Below are 21688 nucleotides of genomic sequence, written 5' to 3'. Positions count from 1 at the left end.
GTATTTCTATAAATATCTTCAGATAACTTGGTTTCTGTTAAAATATTAATAAAATACGTTAGGTAAATTTAGCTAGTTAAAAACTCAGTACTCTACATCTCAACATATCATTGGGTTTTTTGTTTGTTTGTTTGTTTTTTGATATGGGGTCTCACTCTATTGCCCAAGCTGGAGGGCAGTGGCGTGATGTCCGCTAACTGCAACCTCCCCTTCTGGGTTTAAGTTATTCTGCTGCTTCGGCCTCCTGAGTAGCTGGGACTACAGGGGTGCACCACCACACCTGGCTTATTTTTGCAATTTTTTTTTTTTTTTTTGAGTAGAGACAGGATTTCACTATGTTGGTTGGGCTGGTCTCAAACGCCTGACCTCAAGTAATCCACCCAACTTGGCCTCCCGAAGTGCTGCAATTACAGACGTGAGCCACTGTGCCTAGCCATCATTGGGTTTATAATGCCTGGAAAGGTGTTAATAACTGTGACTTGCATATTAAATAATACGAATTTTATTTTTGTTAATTTAATTCAAATTGTTAATTTTGACTGCTAATCTAAATCATTTGTTTTGAAAATAATTTATGCATGCATTATACCTGATACTAACTTAAATAATTTTAAATATTATTTCAGTATAAACAGTAAAATTAGGATAAACGTAAAGATTATATAACTGGGCCATTTTTGTAAATATGCAGTGAATAAATTTACAAGGCACACTGCACTATAGTTATACTTGAATGAAAATATTAGGACAAAAAATTATTCTAATATTCTAGATCATTTTTTAATGAGAAAAGCTTTGGCCAGATTTTTATAACAATTGAAAGAATCATATTCCATGATACTTATGGCATATTTTATGGGCCTCATTCAGTATAATAATACACATATGGTGTTCTTTCAGAAGACTTTTAAATATTTCAGCATCAAAGTTTAATTAAGCATATTCTAGAACTGATAAATGAGTCCATTATTTATTTAGATTCAGGATGTTCATTTATACAAATACAAGTCTTCATACTCAAATATGATGTATCTAAAGAATGTAAAACCTTGGTGCTAAAATTGATTATGAGACAATTTTAGAATTGTTTCTAATTTTGATTACACTAAATCAGTTTAAAACTGGATTAAAATAGACACTAGAAACATAAAATGCATTCTAAAAATTATCTTGAGAATGACATGATTTGTTTAAATCAATATTCAAATTAATAAAAATAGAGGTATAGTTATAACATTTTATAAATTATATTCAGAGTATATATGTATAAAATATCATATTTTATTAGAACATAAATAGATCTCTTGATTATACAATTTCCTTCTTAAAGGTGAGATTGATAAATATGTTAATACATATATTTGTATATTGACACATGAAAAAACGATTGAGTGGGGAAGAGATTGATTCAGCATCACACATTATGTCATCAGAGCTGTGACACAAGCATATAGGTCACTGTTTCTAAACCCCATATATATTTTATTCATAGCTTCATAAATTAAAACACACTGAATTGTTTTGCATAACAGAATAAAATTGTTTGAAAAACGAACTTTGAAAATAAAATGAAAGTGTAGTATTTTTATGTATTTGTCTGTCACTATGAAATATATTGCACAGGTCAATTGCCTGTATATATTACATACCTCAAATTAAGACATACTTTAAAATGAATTAATGCCATTTAATTGGTGATGAGTTTCACTCTTAATAAGAATGTAAACTGAGTAAGCATTTTTTTTCTTTTATATAAAGATGCATCACCTAGAGCTTTCCTGTAGTATTGGAAGTACTCTTATTTATATTAAATATTGTAGTAAAACAAGATTCTAAAAATAAAGATATGAGAAAACCATGCAAGTCACTATGCTTGTATGTATTTTTCTACTATAATGCTGACTGCCTAGATACACCTCTAAAATTTCCAGACACCTTAAAAATACAGAATCTAAAATAAAATAAATATCTTAAATTTGAACTAAAAGGATGGTACATCCTCAAAGAGCTAAAGAAGTGTGTCATACAGAAAATTAATGGTTATTACTACATTTTAGGAAAATAAAAAGTTCAATGCTATTCATAATAATCTGTACAATAGTCCAGTCTTATCAATGTGGAAAGTTTTGATAGAAATTATTATTTGTTGGAGATGCCTGAAAGAAAATAATTATAACTGATTTATGAAAATACACAATACAGTGTCAATAAAAATGATATGTTCTTTCATATTAAGAATGAAAGGTCCAAAATATTTATCAGAATATCCTATTTCACTTACTATATAAAATATTATTTTGTATTATTCAAATTTAAAGAGATGAATATTTAAATTATACTTTATGACTTCTCCATAGAGGGAGGAATTAAATAAAACACATCCCTCCCTCTGCAAGTGCATTACTTTGTAACAACTATGGTTTTATGATTTGTTGAGAAAAAGCTGAAGATAATGTAACTAAGATCTATTTAAGATTCACTAAACTTTCTTTCATACTTTTACTCAAGCATGTCTAATTTGTTATAGAAAGGCGGATAATTTGTTTCTAAAACCATTTCTTAGGAAAAATGAGAAGGAATAATTTTCTTCAAAGAGGTCCTGCAGATGTTAGTTGACTTTATACGTTTCCCCACCGATACTTTTGAGTTAATAGTGTATGCTGCTTCCATAAATGATATCTCAAGTAATTAGGTGAAATGCATCCTTTTGGTGACTAAAAGCAAACACAGAAATCTTAAGCTTTTCGGAAGAGGATAATAACCAAAATTCTGAATTGGAAAACTTAAATAAATGTTTACCCTGTAATGATTTGTTTGTAATTACCTAGAAGTGTAAGTATCATTTCAATGCATTGTAAGTATCATATGATTAAATAGCAGTTTTAGATTAAAATAATGAAACTACTCATTTCACTGGGGAAAAGAGATTAGGATATCATTATAAAAATGGTCATTGGCCTTATCTATTCAAGTTTAGCAACTAGGGAATTAATTCCAAATGTAGTATTATCAAAGGCCAAACTTTGTTTTGTGAAAGATTTACATTTTTGTAAACTGGGCATTATCAGGATATAAGTGTTATCTTCTGACCCTAGCAAAGGCAATTGAGCAAGTGAAATAATATTTAGTAATTGTGGTTCTATTCAGATATTATTTATAAGTAGGATTTAGGTCTGGCCCAGTGGTCAAGGTAGTTTCAGTACTTAAATGCAATAATACATTGTTTACTAAGGGAAAATTTAAACAATCATAGCATAAATACTATACAGGAAGTTTGCTATGTAATTTTTAGGTATTCCTTACTCAAGAGGGAATTCTCCATGTTGGATAAGCAAAGATGAAAATTTACGCTAACATTTATGTTTACTTTAAGTTTTGTAAGATTCTCAGATTTCCAGTTTCTTACATACATTTTTTTCCTAAATTGTTAAAATTAGGGAGGGATAACATGGGGAGAAATGCCAGATAAGGTGACGGGAGTATGGAAGCAGCAAACCACATTACCATGTATGTACCTATGCAACAATCCTGCATGTTCTGCACATGTACCCCAGAACCTAAAGTGCAATGACATACATGTATGTGTGTGTGTGTGTGTATATATATATATATTTATATATATATATATATATATATATAATTATTAAATAGTAAATTCCAGTGTTCAAAGGAACATTTATAACATATTTTCAAACCTTCCTTTTCCATGGCTCTTTGCAGCAATTGGTGAACCTGAAAGTATAGATTGGTATAATCCTCAAGGAGAGAAGATAATTTCAACACAGAGGGTAGTGGTGCAAAAGGAAGGTGTTAGGTCACGGTTAACTATCTACAACGCAAATATAGAAGATGCAGGGATATATCGTTGTCAAGCAACAGATGCCAAAGGACAGACACAAGAAGCTACGGTAGTTTTGGAAATTTACCGTAAGTCATGTATTTATATGGTTTAGTGTATTAAATTTTATTTGCTTATAAATAATTTAAACAAAATAAAATATGTTTAATACTAAAATTTACCACTCATTAACAAATATGTGCACTGAAAATAAATACCAGTTTATTTATGCTTTACCAGAGTGCATCTTAGAATAGAATAGGTATCAGGTAATAAATGGTTATAAATATATATGTGGTATTGTTTATGTTTGTTAAACACTGTTAATAAAAATGTTTTCATTTCTAAAGCCATTAAGAATTCGCTGGATAAATAGAGAATACTGGTTTATTTAGTGGTATGATATTCATTCAATGGTTATTTTTCACAGTAAAATAAAAGGTCATTATTAGGACAAATGAAAATGCATGACAGTGCTGACCGTTTTAGAATGAGAATTTGGGGAAGAGTCAGTGAACAGGAGTAGTCAGAGAGAAAGTTGAAACTAATCTCGTAGACTGTAATATCGAGCCAAGATTCTTTACCACAAAGTGTTTTTATTAGAAAGGTTTTCCACATTTGCACTTCATTTTATGTTCTCAGATGGATTTCTTTCTATGTTCCTTTCTCCTCCTCATATTTAGGAATCATTAACCTGTTTAGCAACTTTGAAATCTGTTGACTCCTGTGTTTTAAAGCAAGCTATCCCAATTACTTTTGGGATCTTGAGCAATTCATGTAGCCTCTCTGTCTTTAGTTTCCTCACATATAAAATGAGGATAATAATGATACCTATGTCTTATATAGAGTTTATTTGAGTACTACCTTAAATAATATTGCAGAAAGTACTTAAAGTAATGCTTTACAATTTATATGTAGTTATCGTTTCTACCAATGATAAATTATATATACTTTTGGAATGCAAGCCCTTAAATCATCTTATATCTGTAGTTTGGTGTCTTGTTTATTATTTTAGAAATAGGATGTGAAAAACAAAGTCAGAACTTTCGTACAATAGGGCTTCCTGTTTGATGACCAGAGCATTGTGTGGGCACATTGTTGCTCTTGTGTTTCCTGATTTGGAGTTTTTTCCTCCTATTTGATTCTAAGCTTCTGGAGGAATGATACTTTCCTAATTCATGTAAACCACTGCAAAGTCTATTTCATAATAGCAAATAATTAAATTGAAATGGCCATTTTATTGATATAGTATTTGGAAATACTTTTTATTTTAAATGATGCAGAAGAAGAACCCTGACATTTCATTTACAAAGGTTAAAAAAAAAAAAAGAAATTGCAAGAACAATGCATTACTTCTATGAGAATTTCTCATCAAGCATAAATATTCATGTTCATTCATTCATTCTGGACACTTATTGGGTATATATCAAATATAATTCCGAGTCCCAGCCAGAGATGGACAGACATTAGCTGAAACAGATAGATGCTAGATAAACATGCTATGGGATGCTATGGAAAATAAATTATGTGAGGTAGAGAGATAGGGAACCTCAAAATGGAAAGCAATATTGCAATTATGTATAGGCAGGTTGGATAAGAATCTGAATGAATTGGAAGGGGTGCAAATGCCCTGTGGTGAGAATGAACCTGGAATGTTCAAGGAACCTCCAAGAACGCAGTTTTCCTGGAGCACAGTGACTAAGAAGAGAGAGGCGAAATTCGGATTGGAGTTGTTCAGATAAACGCCAATTTATATAGAATCTTTTATGCATTGAAAGATCTTTGGATTTTATTCTCAGTGAGATAGAATGGTATTAGGGAGAAGAATTCGGTTGTCTAGTTTAAGATTTTAAAGTATCTACGTTTTCCTAATTATTTTATTATAGTATCAGTAAAGTTTGGATTATGTTATTAGGAGAAATAAGCAATGATACTTTGTGATTTGTGATTTCTTTTTGTTGATACAGAAAAACTCACTTTCAGAGAAGTGGTGTCTCCACAGGAATTCAAACAAGGAGAAGATGCAGAAGTGGTTTGCCGAGTTAGCAGTTCACCTGCACCTGCTGTCAGCTGGTTGTATCATAATGAGGAAGTCACCACTATTTCCGACAGTTAGTATTTTGGTAACTCCCTAAGTTATATGTTCTAATACTATTGCAGTTTTTAAAAATCTGAATCTATGTGTCTAATTGTGGAAACTGGAATGTTTGACCCTAAATATTCAACAACTATTTTGAGAAGCTTTAAGCTCTAGACTAGGATTTAGCCATGTAGGGATGTCAGGGCAAATTCATTTTTTTTGTGATTTAACTCTAGACTAGGATTTAGCAATGTAGAGGTCTCAGGGCAAATTCATGCCCTTTTTCCGTAAGTTGTAATCAGAATGCAGTCATGCCCATCAGCCACATATTGTCTGTGGCTGCTTTGGAGGCAGAGTTGAGAAGCTGTGGCACAATTGGTTTAGTCTAAAGAAATGCAATCCTTAATACCTGGAGATTTACAGGAAAGGTTTGCTGACCCTTGCTCTAGTGTCAAGGAAACATTAATGCGTTATAAACAGTACTAAGTAAATAAAGAAGTAAATCCTGCTGTATTCAAATTCTATATAATTTCTACATGATCCTATGAGATCACTATCTGTAAACTTAGTATTGATGTGAATTCTGTTTATTATTCTGAGGCCGTGCTGTCAAGGATATCTACATGTTCTAAATATTATGGGAAGATACATGTCGATAATAGAAAAGTACATTCATTCAAATTGTCTTTATGATTTTGATTTAGACTGAGCTAAAATTTTGGAATAATATGACTTCTGAAATTGAAAGTGTAATTTGCTTACATTGTGCTCCTTTACCGTGTGCATAGGGAGCATTTTCAATTTAGAATATTTTTTCAATGCACCTGCATTGCAGAGAGGTACAAAATAATTGAATGTTTTAAAGTATTTTCCATCTTCAATGATTCTAATTTGCGTCCAAGGGAATGAAGATTCTACAGCATAAAGGAGGGAGAGAAGATCATATCTATTTTTGAATATGTAGGGAGAATATGTGATAATCATGTTCAATAATCATTTTTTTTAATTTTGAAAGAATTTTTCTAAGCTTAGCATATTCAATGGTTGTCAGTTTCCATTATAAGACGTTAATGAGAAATAACACCTTATTTTCTCTCATTTTGTTTCAGCATAACTCTGTAGAGTGTATTAACAAGTCACATAAGTAACTGGTTTGATGGTTTGATGTATTTTTAGCTCTTTTCTTCTCAGTGATAAAGAAAGCGTTCTTTTGTAATGGTAGAATGGGTAGAATGGCAATGTCTAAATATTTTCATATTGTCTGATCTTAAACTTCAAGTGTAAGTTTATTGTAAATCTTTATTAATAGAATATTTTGAAGTAAAATTATATTTTTAAAAAACATGAAGAACATAAACCTCAAAGTGAAGACTGATGGCAAAGGGTAGTGGTGATGGAGGAGTGATATTTGCTTGCTACAGCTCATACATATTTCCCCAACATCCCAGGACTGAATGACGTAGAACCAAAGTTCCATTTTGGCTCTCCTCCTTTCCTTGGCCCTGAAGCATTGAACACCTTTTCTAACTGTTCTGTGCCTAAATCTGACTCTTTAGCTGTAAAAAAAAAAATTAGATTATTTCCTTAATTTAAAACAATGGCTTTGTGTCGTAAATGAGACCTTAGGCATACAATCGTATGTTTACATCTATGGGTGATTTGTTCCAGGACCTCCCACAGACACCAAAATAAACCAATGCTAACGTCTCTTATATAAAAAGGCATAGTATTTGCATGTGACCCATATACATTCTCCTATATCCTAAGTTGTATCTGGTTTCTTCATAATACCAACTACAATCTAAAGACTATGTATATGGTTGCTATACAGTATTATTTGGGGAATAATGAGAAGAAATAATCTGTACAACATGTTTAATAAAGATTGAGTTTTTAAAAAAAATATTTTTCATAAGCAGTTGTTTGAATCCGTGGATGTGGAATCCATGGATACAGGGAATCATATATACTTCATTTGTTAATTAAATGAATAAAATATTTGGTTAAGGCCAGGCATGGTGGCTCATGCCTGTAATTGCAGCACTTTGGAAGGCCAAGGCGGGTGGATCACCTGAAGTCGGGAGTTCAAGACCGCCCTGAGCCACATAGAGAAACCCTATCTCCACTAAAAATAGAAAATTAGCCAGGCATGGTGGTGTATGCCTGTAATCCCAGCTACTCAGGAGGCTGAGGCAGGAAAATCACTTGAACCCGGGAGGCGGAGGTTGTGGTGAGCTGAGATCATGTCATTGTACTCCAGTGTGGGCAACAAGAACTAGACTCTGTCTCAAATATATATATATATGTGTGTGTGTGTGTGTGTGTGTGTGTGTGTGTGTGTGTGTGTCTCCAAATATATATATATATGGATATATATATTTTTTATATATGTATATTTGACTGTATGTTAGATTCTCAATAAATGACACATCCCTCTCATTCCTTCTCACTGAGTTGGTAAATCTTGGAATCAGTTTTGCTAAAGTTACATGCATTTCGGTTATATCTAGAACCAGAAAATCCAATGTAGAAGAAATGGGTATAGTTTAATATGAAACAGAACACTAAGTTGTGTGGCAGGTGGAAAAGATAAATAAACTAGTATTTTTAACTATAGGATTCAAAGTATTCAAGTACATTATCAGGAAGGACACACTTTTCTAACTTTGCAATATTGTAGAAACTTAACACATAGCTCATTATTGAATAATTTGTACATTTATAAAGTATATGAAATGACATTATTCACTGCTTATACCTTATATAGTCCCTTTATTAAAGCTAATTAAATAAGATTAAGATTACAGTTATGAATGGCATATGTATGGGCATTTGGAATAATGCCATGGACCAAGATAGCTTTCTGTTGTCTTAATCTGATACAAAAGTAAAGTATGTATATTCCAGAGGAAACAATGGAGGTTTGGAAATGCTCATCTTATTAGCTATGCTTTTGATTGTAGCTGTGTGGTAGATATTCAAAATTACATTTCCTGAAGAATAGAAGTGGAGATTTTCCATATTGCTCATAGAAAGGAGATTCATATGATAAAGTATTCAAGCATTGTGAAAGTAAAGGTGACATTTTGCTTGTAAATGTTGAATAGCCTGACATTTAGTGTCATCCTGATTGAGGGATATGCTATTTGCTGATATCCATTTAACTTTAGCCAGTTTCGAAATTATCTCTTAAACTTTGTAAATGCTTTGGTCAACACCTAATTGATAAACTCCTGTGCATTAAAAAACTGATTTAAATGGCTGGGTGTGGTGGCTCTCACCTGTAATCCCAGCACTTTGAGAGGCCTAGGAGGGCAGATCATGACATCAAGAGATCGAGACCATCCTGGTTAACACGGTGAAACCCCATGTCTACTAAAAATACAAAAATTAGCTAGGCATGGTGGCACGTGCCTGTAGTCCTAGCTACTCAGGAGGCTGAGGCAGGAGAATTGCTTGAACCCGGGATGCGGAGGTTGCAGTGAGCCCAGATCGCACCACTGCACTCCAGCCTGGCAACAGAGTGAGACTCCATCTCACAACAAACAAACAAACAAACTGATTAAAATTACCTTGTTCAATACAACTTTTATATAATCTACTTCTAGTATAAAAGGAATAATTCAACAATTATTGAATACATAGTGTCTGTCCTGTTGTGTATTGGATGTTTAAGTTTCATGGTAAGCAAGATAAGTTTATTGCCTTCAAAATACCAGCAATCTAAAGGGAAAGATAAATAGGTAAATCAGTATGAGAACAAGATATATTGAGTCTATGATAAGGAAATTGTGCTAATAGGGGATGATAAAGAAAATAAATGTAAAGTACTTACGGTAAGAGAGGGTGTCAAAGATGCCTGCTAAGAGGAAAAGGTTACTTTTAAATATACACCTATATTAGCCAGGCAAATGTTGGTGGGGAACTATCAGGAATAGGAAATACCATGTGCAATGGCCCAGAGGTGAAAGGCAGCATGAAAGCATATTTCTGAAACTGGAATAAGTTTATTATTAATAGAACTTATTAATAAGTACAACTTAAATACTTTTACAAATGGGAAAATCTAACTAGGATTTTTAAATAAAGGACTAATAAGAAAGGAAGCTGAAGAAGGAGGTCAAGCCAAGTCAACACAGCCTTGACATCTGCTACAAGTTTGCAGTTTATTCAAAAGGGGCGACATTGAAGGGATTTAATCATTGCAATAACATAAACTAATATGCACTTGAGAAGAATATTTGTATTTCAGTGAAGGGAACAAATTAGGTGGGGAATTTTCAGGAAGATGGAAGACCATATGCAATGGCCCAGAGGTAAATACAGCATGAAAGCATATTTCTGAAACTGGAATAAGTTTATAATCACTAGAACTTATTAATAATTGCAACTTAAATATTTATACAAATGGGTAAATCTAACTAGGATTTTTAAATAAAGGACTAATAAGAAAGGAAGCTGAAGAAGGAGGTCAAGCCAAGTTAACACAGGCTTGACATCTGCTACAGAGTTTGTTTATTCAAAGGGGGCATCATTGAAGAGATTTAATCAATACAGTAACATAACCTAATGTGCACTTGAGAAGAATATTTGTGTGTCACTGAAGACAACAAATTAGATGGGAGTCAAGGCAAAACTCCTGAGACTGAAAACCAGTTCAGGTCCTAAGGAAATATTGCTAAGAGAGAAAGAGATTTAAATTAAATAATGATAAACAGAGAAGTGCTGAGACATGGAGTCTGACTGGGTCTGCAGACTGAGGGAGAGGAAGATGTCAAAGATGACTCATGGAATTTGCCTTCTGCAGATTTCCATCACTTATGGAATTTTTCTTGGGCAACTAGTTCCATGTAAAGGCATGTGAAGACAGAACTGGAGAATGCCAGGTGATAAATTTCAGGTGGAGAGATTGAGCTCAATTTTAGACATACTGAGATCAAGGCACTTTAATTCTTCCTAAGTACGTACATCTGGTAGACTGTTAAAAATGCTATGGAACTCACAGAAATCATCTGATATGAAGAAAAATGGTGAGTCCTTAAGATATAGACAGTGACTGAAGCCATGTGGATAAATGAGACAAATAATTGAGTGGGCACAGAATAAGGAAAAAAGAGGACTTAGAAATAACTAAGTTAAGGAAAGAAAGCAGACACTTTATTGGGCATTATCTGATTACACTTATTTTCTTACTTTGATAGAAAATTGGGTTTCTGTATAACTGAGAGAAACATAATCTAAAATAAAATTTCAAATAAAATAATTCTTTGACACTGATTGAAGCTGTGCCATCTTCAAATGTTTTCTGGAAACACCTATTAATGATGGGCTTTCTTTTGATAATAGTTTACTAACAATAATCCATAGGCTTCACAAACATGTTTGGAATCTGACATGCAATTTTCAGATAGTATTCTGTATAGAAAATGTTTTATATACATAAACATATGTAATGGTATGTATTTAGATTTAGCAGGTAATTAATGTTTTTCTAAAGCTTTAAATTTTCACTTGGTAGAAATAATGTGAGGCCAACAAACATGAAAAAATGCTCATCATCACTGGGCATTAGAGAAATGCAAATCAAAACCATGTTGAGATACCATCTCACACCAGTTAGAATGGTGATCATTAAAAAATCCAGAGACAACAGATGCTGGAGAGGATGTAGAGAAATAGGAACACTTTTACACTGTTGGTGGGAGTGTAAATTAGTTCAACCATTGTGGAAGAAAGTATGGTGATTTCTCAAGGACCTAGAAATAGAAATTCCATTTGACCCAGCAATCCCCTTACTGGGTATATATCCAAAGAATTATATATTGTTTTATTATAAAGACACATACACATGTATGTTCATTGTGGCACTGTTTACAATGGCAAAGACCTGGAACCAACCCAAATGCCCATCGATGATAGACTGGACAAGACAAATGTGGCACATATACACAATGGAATAGTATGCAGCCACAAAAATGATGGGTTTCTGTCCTTTGTAGGGACTTGGTTGAATCTGTATACCATCATTTTCAGCAAACTAACACAAGAACAGAAAATCAAACACTGCATATTCTCACTCATAGGCGGGTAATAAGAACACATGAACACAGGGAGGGGAGCATCACTCACTGGGGTCTGTTGGTGTGGAATAGGGGAGGGACAGCAGGGGGTAGGGAGGTTGGGGAGGGATAACATGGGGAGAAATGCCAGATATAGGTGACAGAGGGATGGAGAAAAATATAAATAAATAAGATAAAAAAAGAAAAAGAAATAATGCATTAAAATAGTCATTGAAAATTCAAATATTTCAATGGAAGAAAATGCTGATGTGTTCCCATAACATATGTATTGTGATTCTAATTATTGCTCTTTTATATAAAGCATTTCCTTTCTGGTTAAAATAACACTTCTCCTTACTATTCATATTTTTCCTAACTCGAATCAAATATCAGTAAAAAGCATTATAGATGAAGGATGATAGGTATTTTAGCAAGTTAGAAAATGCAGTAATGCACTAATCTAAATATGATAGTGTTGCTTTTCATTTTAAATTTTATTTATTTATAATTGCCTCTCATCCAAACTTCTGGCTGCACACTTGAGAGGATTTTTAATTGATTTTGAAACATTATGAAGTTTCAGAAGTTTTTAGTTATTGCAGGACTACTTATGAGTTATCCTCTAAGACTTCTTGTGGATTGGTTTTCTTTTTCGTGTGTGTTTGGTTGATCATTTTATTTTTTCCCTTTTTTAATTTTTAAAAATTTATTTTGGATTGGTTTTCTTTCACCCCAATCTTCTTTTTATGAGGGTATTTCATGTTTGTGCTTTAATTTACCAGGGGAAAGAACCTGAAAAATATTTTTGTCTCTCTTCTTAGATTCAACCTAAGGAAAAAGTAAACATTATGGAAAAGTTTACACCTCATGGGCTGAAAATCATGTGGCTCTAGCATTAGAATTACTATTTTCACTTTGAGGGAGCCTCTGAATGTGCGCATTTCCTCCCCTGATTACTTATCTCTTCAACAAAAAGCAACCACAGGCTTGTCTGTTTAATGAATATCTATGCTCTGATGACTCTTCTATTTGTTATTTCTAGCCCAAACTTCTCCTCTTTCATTAAGGAACTTCTATGACAAATTAACCCCCAAATCTGAGTGGCCTACTACTGTAGTAGTTTATGGCTCACTCAGGCAAATTGCAATTGGCAGTAGATGTAGAGGCAGGATTCTACTGTATCCCTTCCACAATCAGCCTGATGGAGACTCAACCTTTTTCACATGTGGCTTCAGTGGTTTTCCTAACCACATTGTCAAGCCAAAATATAGGGGGGAAAGCAGTAAACACTGGAACAGGCCCAAGGAATAAACAATAGACTGTAGATATCTTAGGGGCTGGGTACCTTAACATAATCACATTTCTACCTGATCAAAAGGCCAAAAGAGATAGAGGCTATCTGTCTCTTATTCATTAAAATGTCATATATACAGTATCCAACAAACAGATAATAGTCAATGAGATATATGGATGTGTTAATTAAGGAGATTTAAGATACTGCTTGTACAAAGAGTTTCCAAATTGGACTATACATAAAAGCATTCTTTGAATGAAAAGGAGAGAAAAGGTTTTAGCATGGCAGCAAGATTTTGATGCTTATAAATCAGGCCAGACGTGAAAAATAATGTCAGGCTGAGATGCTGCTTAGGCATCACAGCTTACTGTAGCAGATTACACAATCAGTTAATGCACACTGTGTACCAGGTTATTTTTGGATATATGCATGTGTAAACACATGAAAAATGGAATCTTGAAATAGAATAACAAAACCTATTTATTCCTAACACAGATTATCTTGTTAGCCAGAAAAATCCCAACCCCTTACATAAATTTGAGATATAAATATTTTTATATCCTTTATATTACTTGAATAATATTATATCATTTAGTCACCTCCTCAGAGATGCAAAATGTTTAGTTTAACTATTGTATGAAGAAGGATGTTCAATATATTTTCTAGCCCTTTTCAAACCATGTTGCCATATATTTGCAGCCAAAAGTTTGCACATCTGTGATGTCTAATCTCCCTGCATTGTTCCTTTGTGTATCATTTCTGCATCCAAATTACCAAGGGGGAATAAGAGCCTAACCATTTTATGTGGATATAAAATCTTGAATGTATTTTTATGTTTTTTTTAGACAAAAAAGGTATAACAAAGCAGTGTAGAGTGGAAAAATTGAAGTCATGAAATTACATTTTACTTTCAAATTTGAATTTGTTTGCTGATTAAAAGCTTGATAGTGACAGTGCCATATTTTAACTTTTAACAATTTAGAGCACTCTGGACTCTGCCTTCAATTACTGATATATTTTTCTCCCCTTTGCTTACTTTCCAGATCGGTTCGCTATGTTAGCAAACAATAATCTGCAGATTCTCAACATCAATAAAAGTGATGAAGGTATATACAGATGCGAAGGAAGAGTGGAGGCCAGGGGAGAAATTGACTTCCGTGATATCATTGTTATTGTTAATGGTAAGCACTAAATAATTTATATATATTTTATGGTTTCATTTTAGCAATATTTTTTATTAAATGGCAACCATGTAAACTCAAAATACAAGTCTTATCTAATAAACCTCTTCTATACCAGGAAGAAATCTTCCCACCTTTATTATAGCACCTGTAACATTGTGTTATAGCCTCAAGGTAGGATCCATGACTTAATTTACATTGTCATTCTCATAACCCTTTTAAATAGGCTGTATGTGAGTAATTGTTTTTTGCTGGAATTGTAGTTGTTGAAAGAATATCGAACACAGTACAGTATTATACTAAATGTTACTTTTAAATTACATTAATTACTTGTTGCTTAAATTTATGTAGTTTACACTATTTACACTATTTACATTTTTCTCAAATTTAATAATTAAAATTTTAAGGTTATATTTACATGTATTAATGGACATGAATGACAGATTTTTATGAAATCATGATGAAATCTCTTCCTCCAAACTTGCTTCTCCTACGATAGTTCCTGCCTGTGTTAATACGACATTCTGTGGAGCTGGAAAATACGTTTCAGTTATCATAGACGTCTGTTGTGTTAGTCCATTTTCTCACTGCTGTAAAGAATACCTGAGACTAATTTATAGAGAAAGGAGATTTAATTGACTTAGAGTTCCAGATGGCTGGGGAGGCCTCAGGACACTTACAGTCATGGCAGAAGGTAAAAAAGAAGCAGCGGCACAACTTACAGGGCAGCAGGGAGAGTGTGTGAGAAAGTGAGGAAATACCACACTTAAAACCATCAGCTCTCATGAGAACTCCCTCACTGTCACAATAACAGCACAGAGGAAACTGCCTCTATGATCCAGTCACTTCCCACCAGGTCCTTCCTTGGATACCTGGGAATTATTAATACAATATGGGATGAGATTTCGTTTGAAGACACAGAACCAAACCCTATCATACAGTTTAATCTGTTATCAAGACATATCCATTGTGTATTTTAAGATCTCTCGAGCATGCTCTATTTTCTCTGTCATCTTGTTTTCCATGAGAGTGCTGATCTTTCTAATTTTTTTTCTTGAATTCATACAACTTGGATTCTCTACACTTAATCCCACAATTCTACCTTTCTCTCCAGGAAGACATTCAACTGTAGTAGTTCTTCAGTGCTTCTCATTACCTTCAAGACAAAATCAAACAGCTTTTCATGACATAGAAAACCCATTATGATGCGTTCGTTCCCTAACCACTCTGCCATTAGATGTCGGTCATAGGGAAACCGGGTCCTTAGAGGACATCTAGCATTTTTCAATGGCTTTTTTAGGAGTATAGAGTCTGATATTTATTAAGGGGGCCATAGTCAGTGGAGGAGTTTCCCCTCAGTGCAGGAGGAAGATTTCAGTGCATAACAGATAGGTTTAAATATGGAGGTGTCTGTATCTATATTTGTATTTGATATACCTGTATTTATATCTATATCCATATATAGCTCTTTTTTTCTCTTTATTATATACAATAAACAATGGTAATATATAGAGGCTATTTAGTTTGTTACTTATCACATTGTTTACCATACTTTGTATCCAAAAAGATTTATGGTGACATATTTAAGTGTATTTCATCATGTGCAGTCTTTGTGTTCAGTATGTACTTGTGAAAAAGGGAATTATAATAAAAATTAATACATGTAAAATTCTTTAACATTGGTAGGAAACAGTATATAAGTATTTCCTACTATTATATATACATATGATTACACTAAAACAATAATTCAATTATGATATTAAAATGAAATTCATCCAGCAGGCATAGTAACCCTTTGTTATTCATTCTGCTATTGTAGTTTCTACTTTAATATTAGGTTGGTGCAAAATAATTGCAGTTTTTATCATTACTTTCAATGGCAAACACCGCAATTGCTTTTGCACCAACCTAATACTTTCTTAATATATTTATAGCGTGCTATATTCTATTTGCCTTCTAGATTATCTGTGAGTGTTTATGTACGTTCATTTTAAAGGAATGGTTATTCAGATATGAATATTCTTTTAAGGAACAAAGTGTGAATTTTCAAATCCATCACTGTCTGCATTTAGACTGGAATATTTAGGTCTATATTTCTATACATATTTCAGGATTTATAGGGAGACAAATATAGGAATATGTTTTTATGGGCCACTCTGATCAATTATGCAAATAATTTCTGTTTTGTTTATGTCAGCTTGACCCTCCAAAAGGCAAATCCTTCTCCTCTGTGTCCAACTTTCCTCTAACAGAATCAACCATAGATTCTAATATGACCTTCTTTGCATGGACTTTGAAAATTAGTCGTGTTTTTAGCTTTAGAATCACAAGTTCTTATAGCTTAAAATTCCTGGAATCTCTTTTATTTAAAGTAATAGTGTTCACAAAATCAGGTATCAATTGATTTCTTCTCTGGAGGATGCAGTTGGACACATCTGAGGGAAAGCATTGACTAATGCTGTGAGACACCTGTGCTTTTCTCTCACATTTCGCCTTGATTTAAGCCAGAAAAATCATTTTAATTCAGTCTTATTGACTCTCACCCAGCTTACTGGCTCCTTTTAAATCTTGTTTTTTTTTTTTTTTTGTAAGTTTTTTTCTATCCTGCCAATTCATACTCTTTTGTTTAAACAATTATTTGAAAAATATCTTTGCTGGCTTCCTCTGTAGTACCAACAATAATAAATGTTATGGATTATTACTTATTTTATTTTTTTAAACCTACCTTATGACTTTCTTAATGTATTTTTCAGTGCCTGGGTATTGCTTTTCGCAACTATTCTTCCCCTCCCTCAAGGAAGGTTACACATGAGTGCCTTTGATATGTGAAGCATGGTGCCTCCAATGGAAGGATTATGCATTTTCACCCAGTTGATCATGTGACTTGCTCTACCCAGTAGCATAGAAGCAAACAAAATACACACCATGGCTGAAATCAAACTTCAAGAAAACATCACATATTTTATTTTATTCTCTTGTTGTTTCCTTCTGCCATGAAAATAGCGTGACCCAAATAGGAACTTCTTCATCTTGGGCACCTTGATGAAGACAGGAGCAGCAGAGTCACAGATGATCTTCAGGTGCAGACAATGTAACATGTATATGAAAAGAAGTATATTTTTAAGCAGAGATTTTAAAGATATTTGTTATCATACACACACAAAAACAGACAAATGCAAACCAGTGCTTTTGTCTGTGTTTCTTTTTTTTCTGTTTCTCTCTCTTTACGCAATCAATTTAAACATCATCTGACCGAAGTATACTTTTGAAATTACTTACCTGGGTGTCCCTTTCCACTTACCCTGATAGTGATAATTTATGACAATTTTTTATCACCTTATTGAGATATTGGAAGTTTAACTGAAGAGTTTTTACTGTCATTCCAAAATTGCTTTACATTTATTTTATATATTTATTCAACGGGTATATGCAAAGCGCTTGCTTTATATTTTTGACTATATTGTGCTTGGGCTACTAATAGGCCTAACACAGAATCATTTCCCTTAAGACACTTAGAGTTTTATCTCAACAACTCAAAAAAATCAACTTTACTAAAGTCCTTTATAGTTTATGGAATAGCTGAATTAAAAAACATTTAAACAAATGCAGTTTTTGTAGAAACTTACAGACTATTTTATGAGACTAGACATTTAATGCAGCCAAAGACAGGAGAGTTCCTTGATATTAAAGACAAACGTAATGAAGAAAAACTGTTATTTAGGAGAATAGGGCAAGAATAAATATGTTGCAGAGAGAGCAACATTTGTAAAACAAACAAGAGCATAAGGTGTGAAAAAATCCAAGCACGTAACTGTGATTGAAATATACTGTTTTTAGCAGGATTTAGAGTAATGGTGTGTTGGTGGATTTGGAGATTAGGTGGAGGTGCAGCTGAAAAGCAGGTAGCAGTAGGTCATGGAGGACTATCAGTGCTTTATTAAAAACCCAATCTTCTATGGGACAAAGAGGAGCTGCCATTGAGAAGCAAGTAATCCAGAGAACAAGGGAGTTGACACAAGAATATTAGCAGGGAGATAAAGTGAGTTCATGTGAGAGATAATTGGGACTTTTACTAAAGGATGAGGAAATAAAGAGGAAGGTGTACAATAAAACTAGATTTAAAGCAAAATCATCACGCTATACCTGTGTCACAGAGGCAAGACGAATCAAGGGTAATTTTAACACTTCTAGTGTGGGCTTTAGGGCTTCCAGTAATCAAATGCAAGCAAAAATACCAATACAGTGTGCACAAAACTAAATGTGCTGAATTTACAGACTACGAGTTTGCAAGAGACATTATGGCAAATGATATTACTTAAGTAGCCTGGGTTAAATGAATATTACAAGTATTGGACACATAAAGGTACACATATTTTTAAAAGGATGAAAGCTAAAAAAATGTTAAAGACCTATTACATCAGGTTTTGGACTTAGCTATTAAATGGGAACATCACAAAGTTGAGTTAATGAATATAAAATATTTTTGGGGGATATTATATAATAATAATTCTTAATATTATTAAGGAAAGCTTAATAATATCCTTGATAATATTAAGGATTATTACCTTGAACATAAGAATATATTTTATATTGAGCCTGGAGGAAATGAGTTAAAAATTGAGTGAGGACATGCAGAAATTCATAGGTAGATTTGGTTAATAATTTGACAGAAATCCTGCTACACGACTTCAATATTCTGTTTTCAATTAGCTGATTTCCCTCACTGAACAAACATTGATATACTCTTGATAGTCATACAAAATTTATACGTGCTTATATTAAAGTTTTTATTGAATCTTCAGGTAAGCTCTCCAACCTGCCTAAAACCTTTCTGTTCATAAACCTCGCAGTGAATGCTTTCCTTATATCATCATACCTTGTTTCACTGTGACATACTATGTGAAATCTTTCAAAAGCTGATTAACAGAGACATTGACTGAATTGGCTGGACACCTTTTCTGTAAATTCATATACTCTTTTAAGTAGATAATTGTTCTGTACATATAAACAAACATTCCCACTTACACATCACGGATACACTCTTTCAAAAGAGGATCAATTTTGTCTCTCTTACTTTAACCCACATATATCCTCCCACCATCTGATTCTTTTGTCCTAATTAAATAATATGCTCCATAACTACTTAAAAAATGCTCATATAGATGAAAGACCTGGAAATAAATTTTAAATTTAAAATATAGTCAATAGAGTGTTCATTTATAAAATATTCTCCTAATGTATAATGATTTATTATTTTCTGAATATTTTGTAAATTTGTGAAGAGTGATTCACTAACTGCAGGTTAAAATTTGGGATAATGGAAACAGGAACAATTGAGGTTGTTTGAAAAACACCTAGTAATGCAATTTTAAAGCAATTGTCTCTTTAGTCTTTCTTTGAACATTAATATCAACAGTGAGTGATAATTGCCAGAGATACCTATACAAATGAATGTCTGAATGTATACTATACTTTATCTCAGTAACCCCTAGACACTGATTTTTGTATTCCTATTTCTTACAGTTTCAGAGAATGAGGAAAAATGCTTCTATTTTTGTAATAAATTAAAACTTAAGTCAAAATTTCTCTTTAAGTTGTATGCAGTGTTTTATAATGTAAAGCATATACAAGTATGAAAGAGTGAATTCATCTCTTGTAGATTAATTGTGTCATTGAATCAACCATGCAGACAGCTATTTTAAGACAGTTCTACACGTGCAAATTATGAGGGAATTTGTAACAATGTTATATAACATACAATATATAATATACCCCTAACAATAAATATTTACCCAAACGAGAATATTTTCTGACTTTATTAATATTGTATCCCTACTTTCTGGACGATGGCCATTTAGGAACAGCTCAGGATTGCAGCTCCCAGTGAAAGTGCAGAGGGTGAGTGGACGCCACATTTTTATTGCCCATAGACTAGGAAATTCCCAGGCGGAGAAGCCCCAAGGGTCGTCAGCACGCTGTCTCGGCCAGCGCAGCTGTGTCGGCCGACTCCGCTGTTTTGCCCCACGCGGCTGCTTTGTCAGCGCCCCGGCACAGTGGTTCTCCATACAAAATACACTGGTCTGGGTGCCCTTTTGGCTGGTGATTGGAGCCACGGGAAGTGGCCCATTCATCTGTTTAAAAAGGGGACTGAACAGGGAACCAGGACAGTAGATTCCAGGGGAAAAAAAAGCACCACGAATCTCAGTGCCGCTGTTTAAGCCAGCGTGAGTCGCCGCACGGGGAAACACACAGATCCCGGCGCCCCTTCAACAGGTGACTGGAACACCAACTTAAAAAAAAAAGGCTCTGAGGCAGGGAGCCAGGCGATCAGGCTCGGCTCGTCCCATCCCCACAAAAGAACAGCAATCAGAAACTCTCTGGATAGAGAGTTTCACAGCAAGCGCAGCTGAACATGGGACGGTCCAGCTCTGTGGGGGAGGGGCGTCCGCCATTACCGAGTCACTCCGAAACTACGGAGGTAGTCAGCCAATGCTGAGGCAGCCTGCCATTGCCAAGGCAACCTGCCATTGCAGAGGCAGCCCGCCTGTTGCCAAGGCAACCCACCACTACAGAGAGAGTCTGCCATAACAAAGGCAGGCCACCATTGCCAAGGCAGTTCTAAATACACCAATATAAACAGGACTGCAGGGAAGTTCACTCGGCAGCTGGGTGGAGCCCACAGCAGCTCAGCAAAGCCTCTACAGGCAGACAGTGACTAGGCTGCCTCCTTGTTGGGCAGAGCAGCTCTGAAGGAAAAAAAGAAGGCAGCAGCATAACGGAAACTCATAAATAAAGCCCTAAATCCCTGGGAAAGAGCACCTAGGAACAAAAAGCAGTTTATGAGTTCTGCTGCCGTAGACCTAAACGTATCTGCCCAGCAGCTCTGAATGAACAATGGAGCTCACAGCTCAGCATTTGAGCTCCTATAAAGAAGAGACCGTCTCCTCAAGCAGCTCCTGGACCCCTGTATATCCAAAGAGCCACCTCATAAAGGAGAGATCAGATTGACACTTGGCGGGTATTCTTCTGGGACAAAGATAGCAGAAGAAGAAAACTGGTAACAACCCTTACTGTTCAGCAGCTGCTGCAGATGATCCCCAGGCAAGTAGGGCCTGGAGTGGACCTCAGCAGACCTACAGCAGAGGGGCCAGACTGTCAGAAGGAAAACCAAGAAACAGAAATAACCTCATCATCAACAAACAGAACATCCACTCAGAGACCCAATCTGAAAGCCAG

General features: G+C 34.2%; 1 protein-coding gene across 3 annotated transcripts in view; it reads left to right on the top strand.

Annotated features, from left to right (window-relative positions):
• The window catches only part of NCAM2 (neural cell adhesion molecule 2), a 540885-nt gene that overhangs the window by 291516 nt on the left and 227681 nt on the right, over positions 1 to 21688 (top strand). For all 3 annotated transcript variants that reach the window (XM_032277132.1, XM_032277133.1, XM_032277134.1), the window contains exons 3-5: positions 3721 to 3927; positions 5806 to 5949; positions 14315 to 14452. In XM_032277132.1, the coding sequence (XP_032133023.1) occupies positions 3721 to 3927; positions 5806 to 5949; positions 14315 to 14452 (489 nt within the window). The remainder of the gene's footprint in view (positions 1 to 3720; positions 3928 to 5805; positions 5950 to 14314; positions 14453 to 21688) is intronic.

The sequence above is a fragment of the Sapajus apella genome, unplaced genomic scaffold (assembly GCF_009761245.1).
Source record: "Sapajus apella isolate SASKATOON/1434 unplaced genomic scaffold, GSC_monkey_1.0 scaffold8, whole genome shotgun sequence".
NCBI lineage: Eukaryota > Metazoa > Chordata > Mammalia > Primates > Cebidae > Sapajus > Sapajus apella.
The sequence above is the reverse complement of the archived record's forward strand: the minus strand, read 5'-3'. Positions and strand labels throughout refer to the sequence as shown.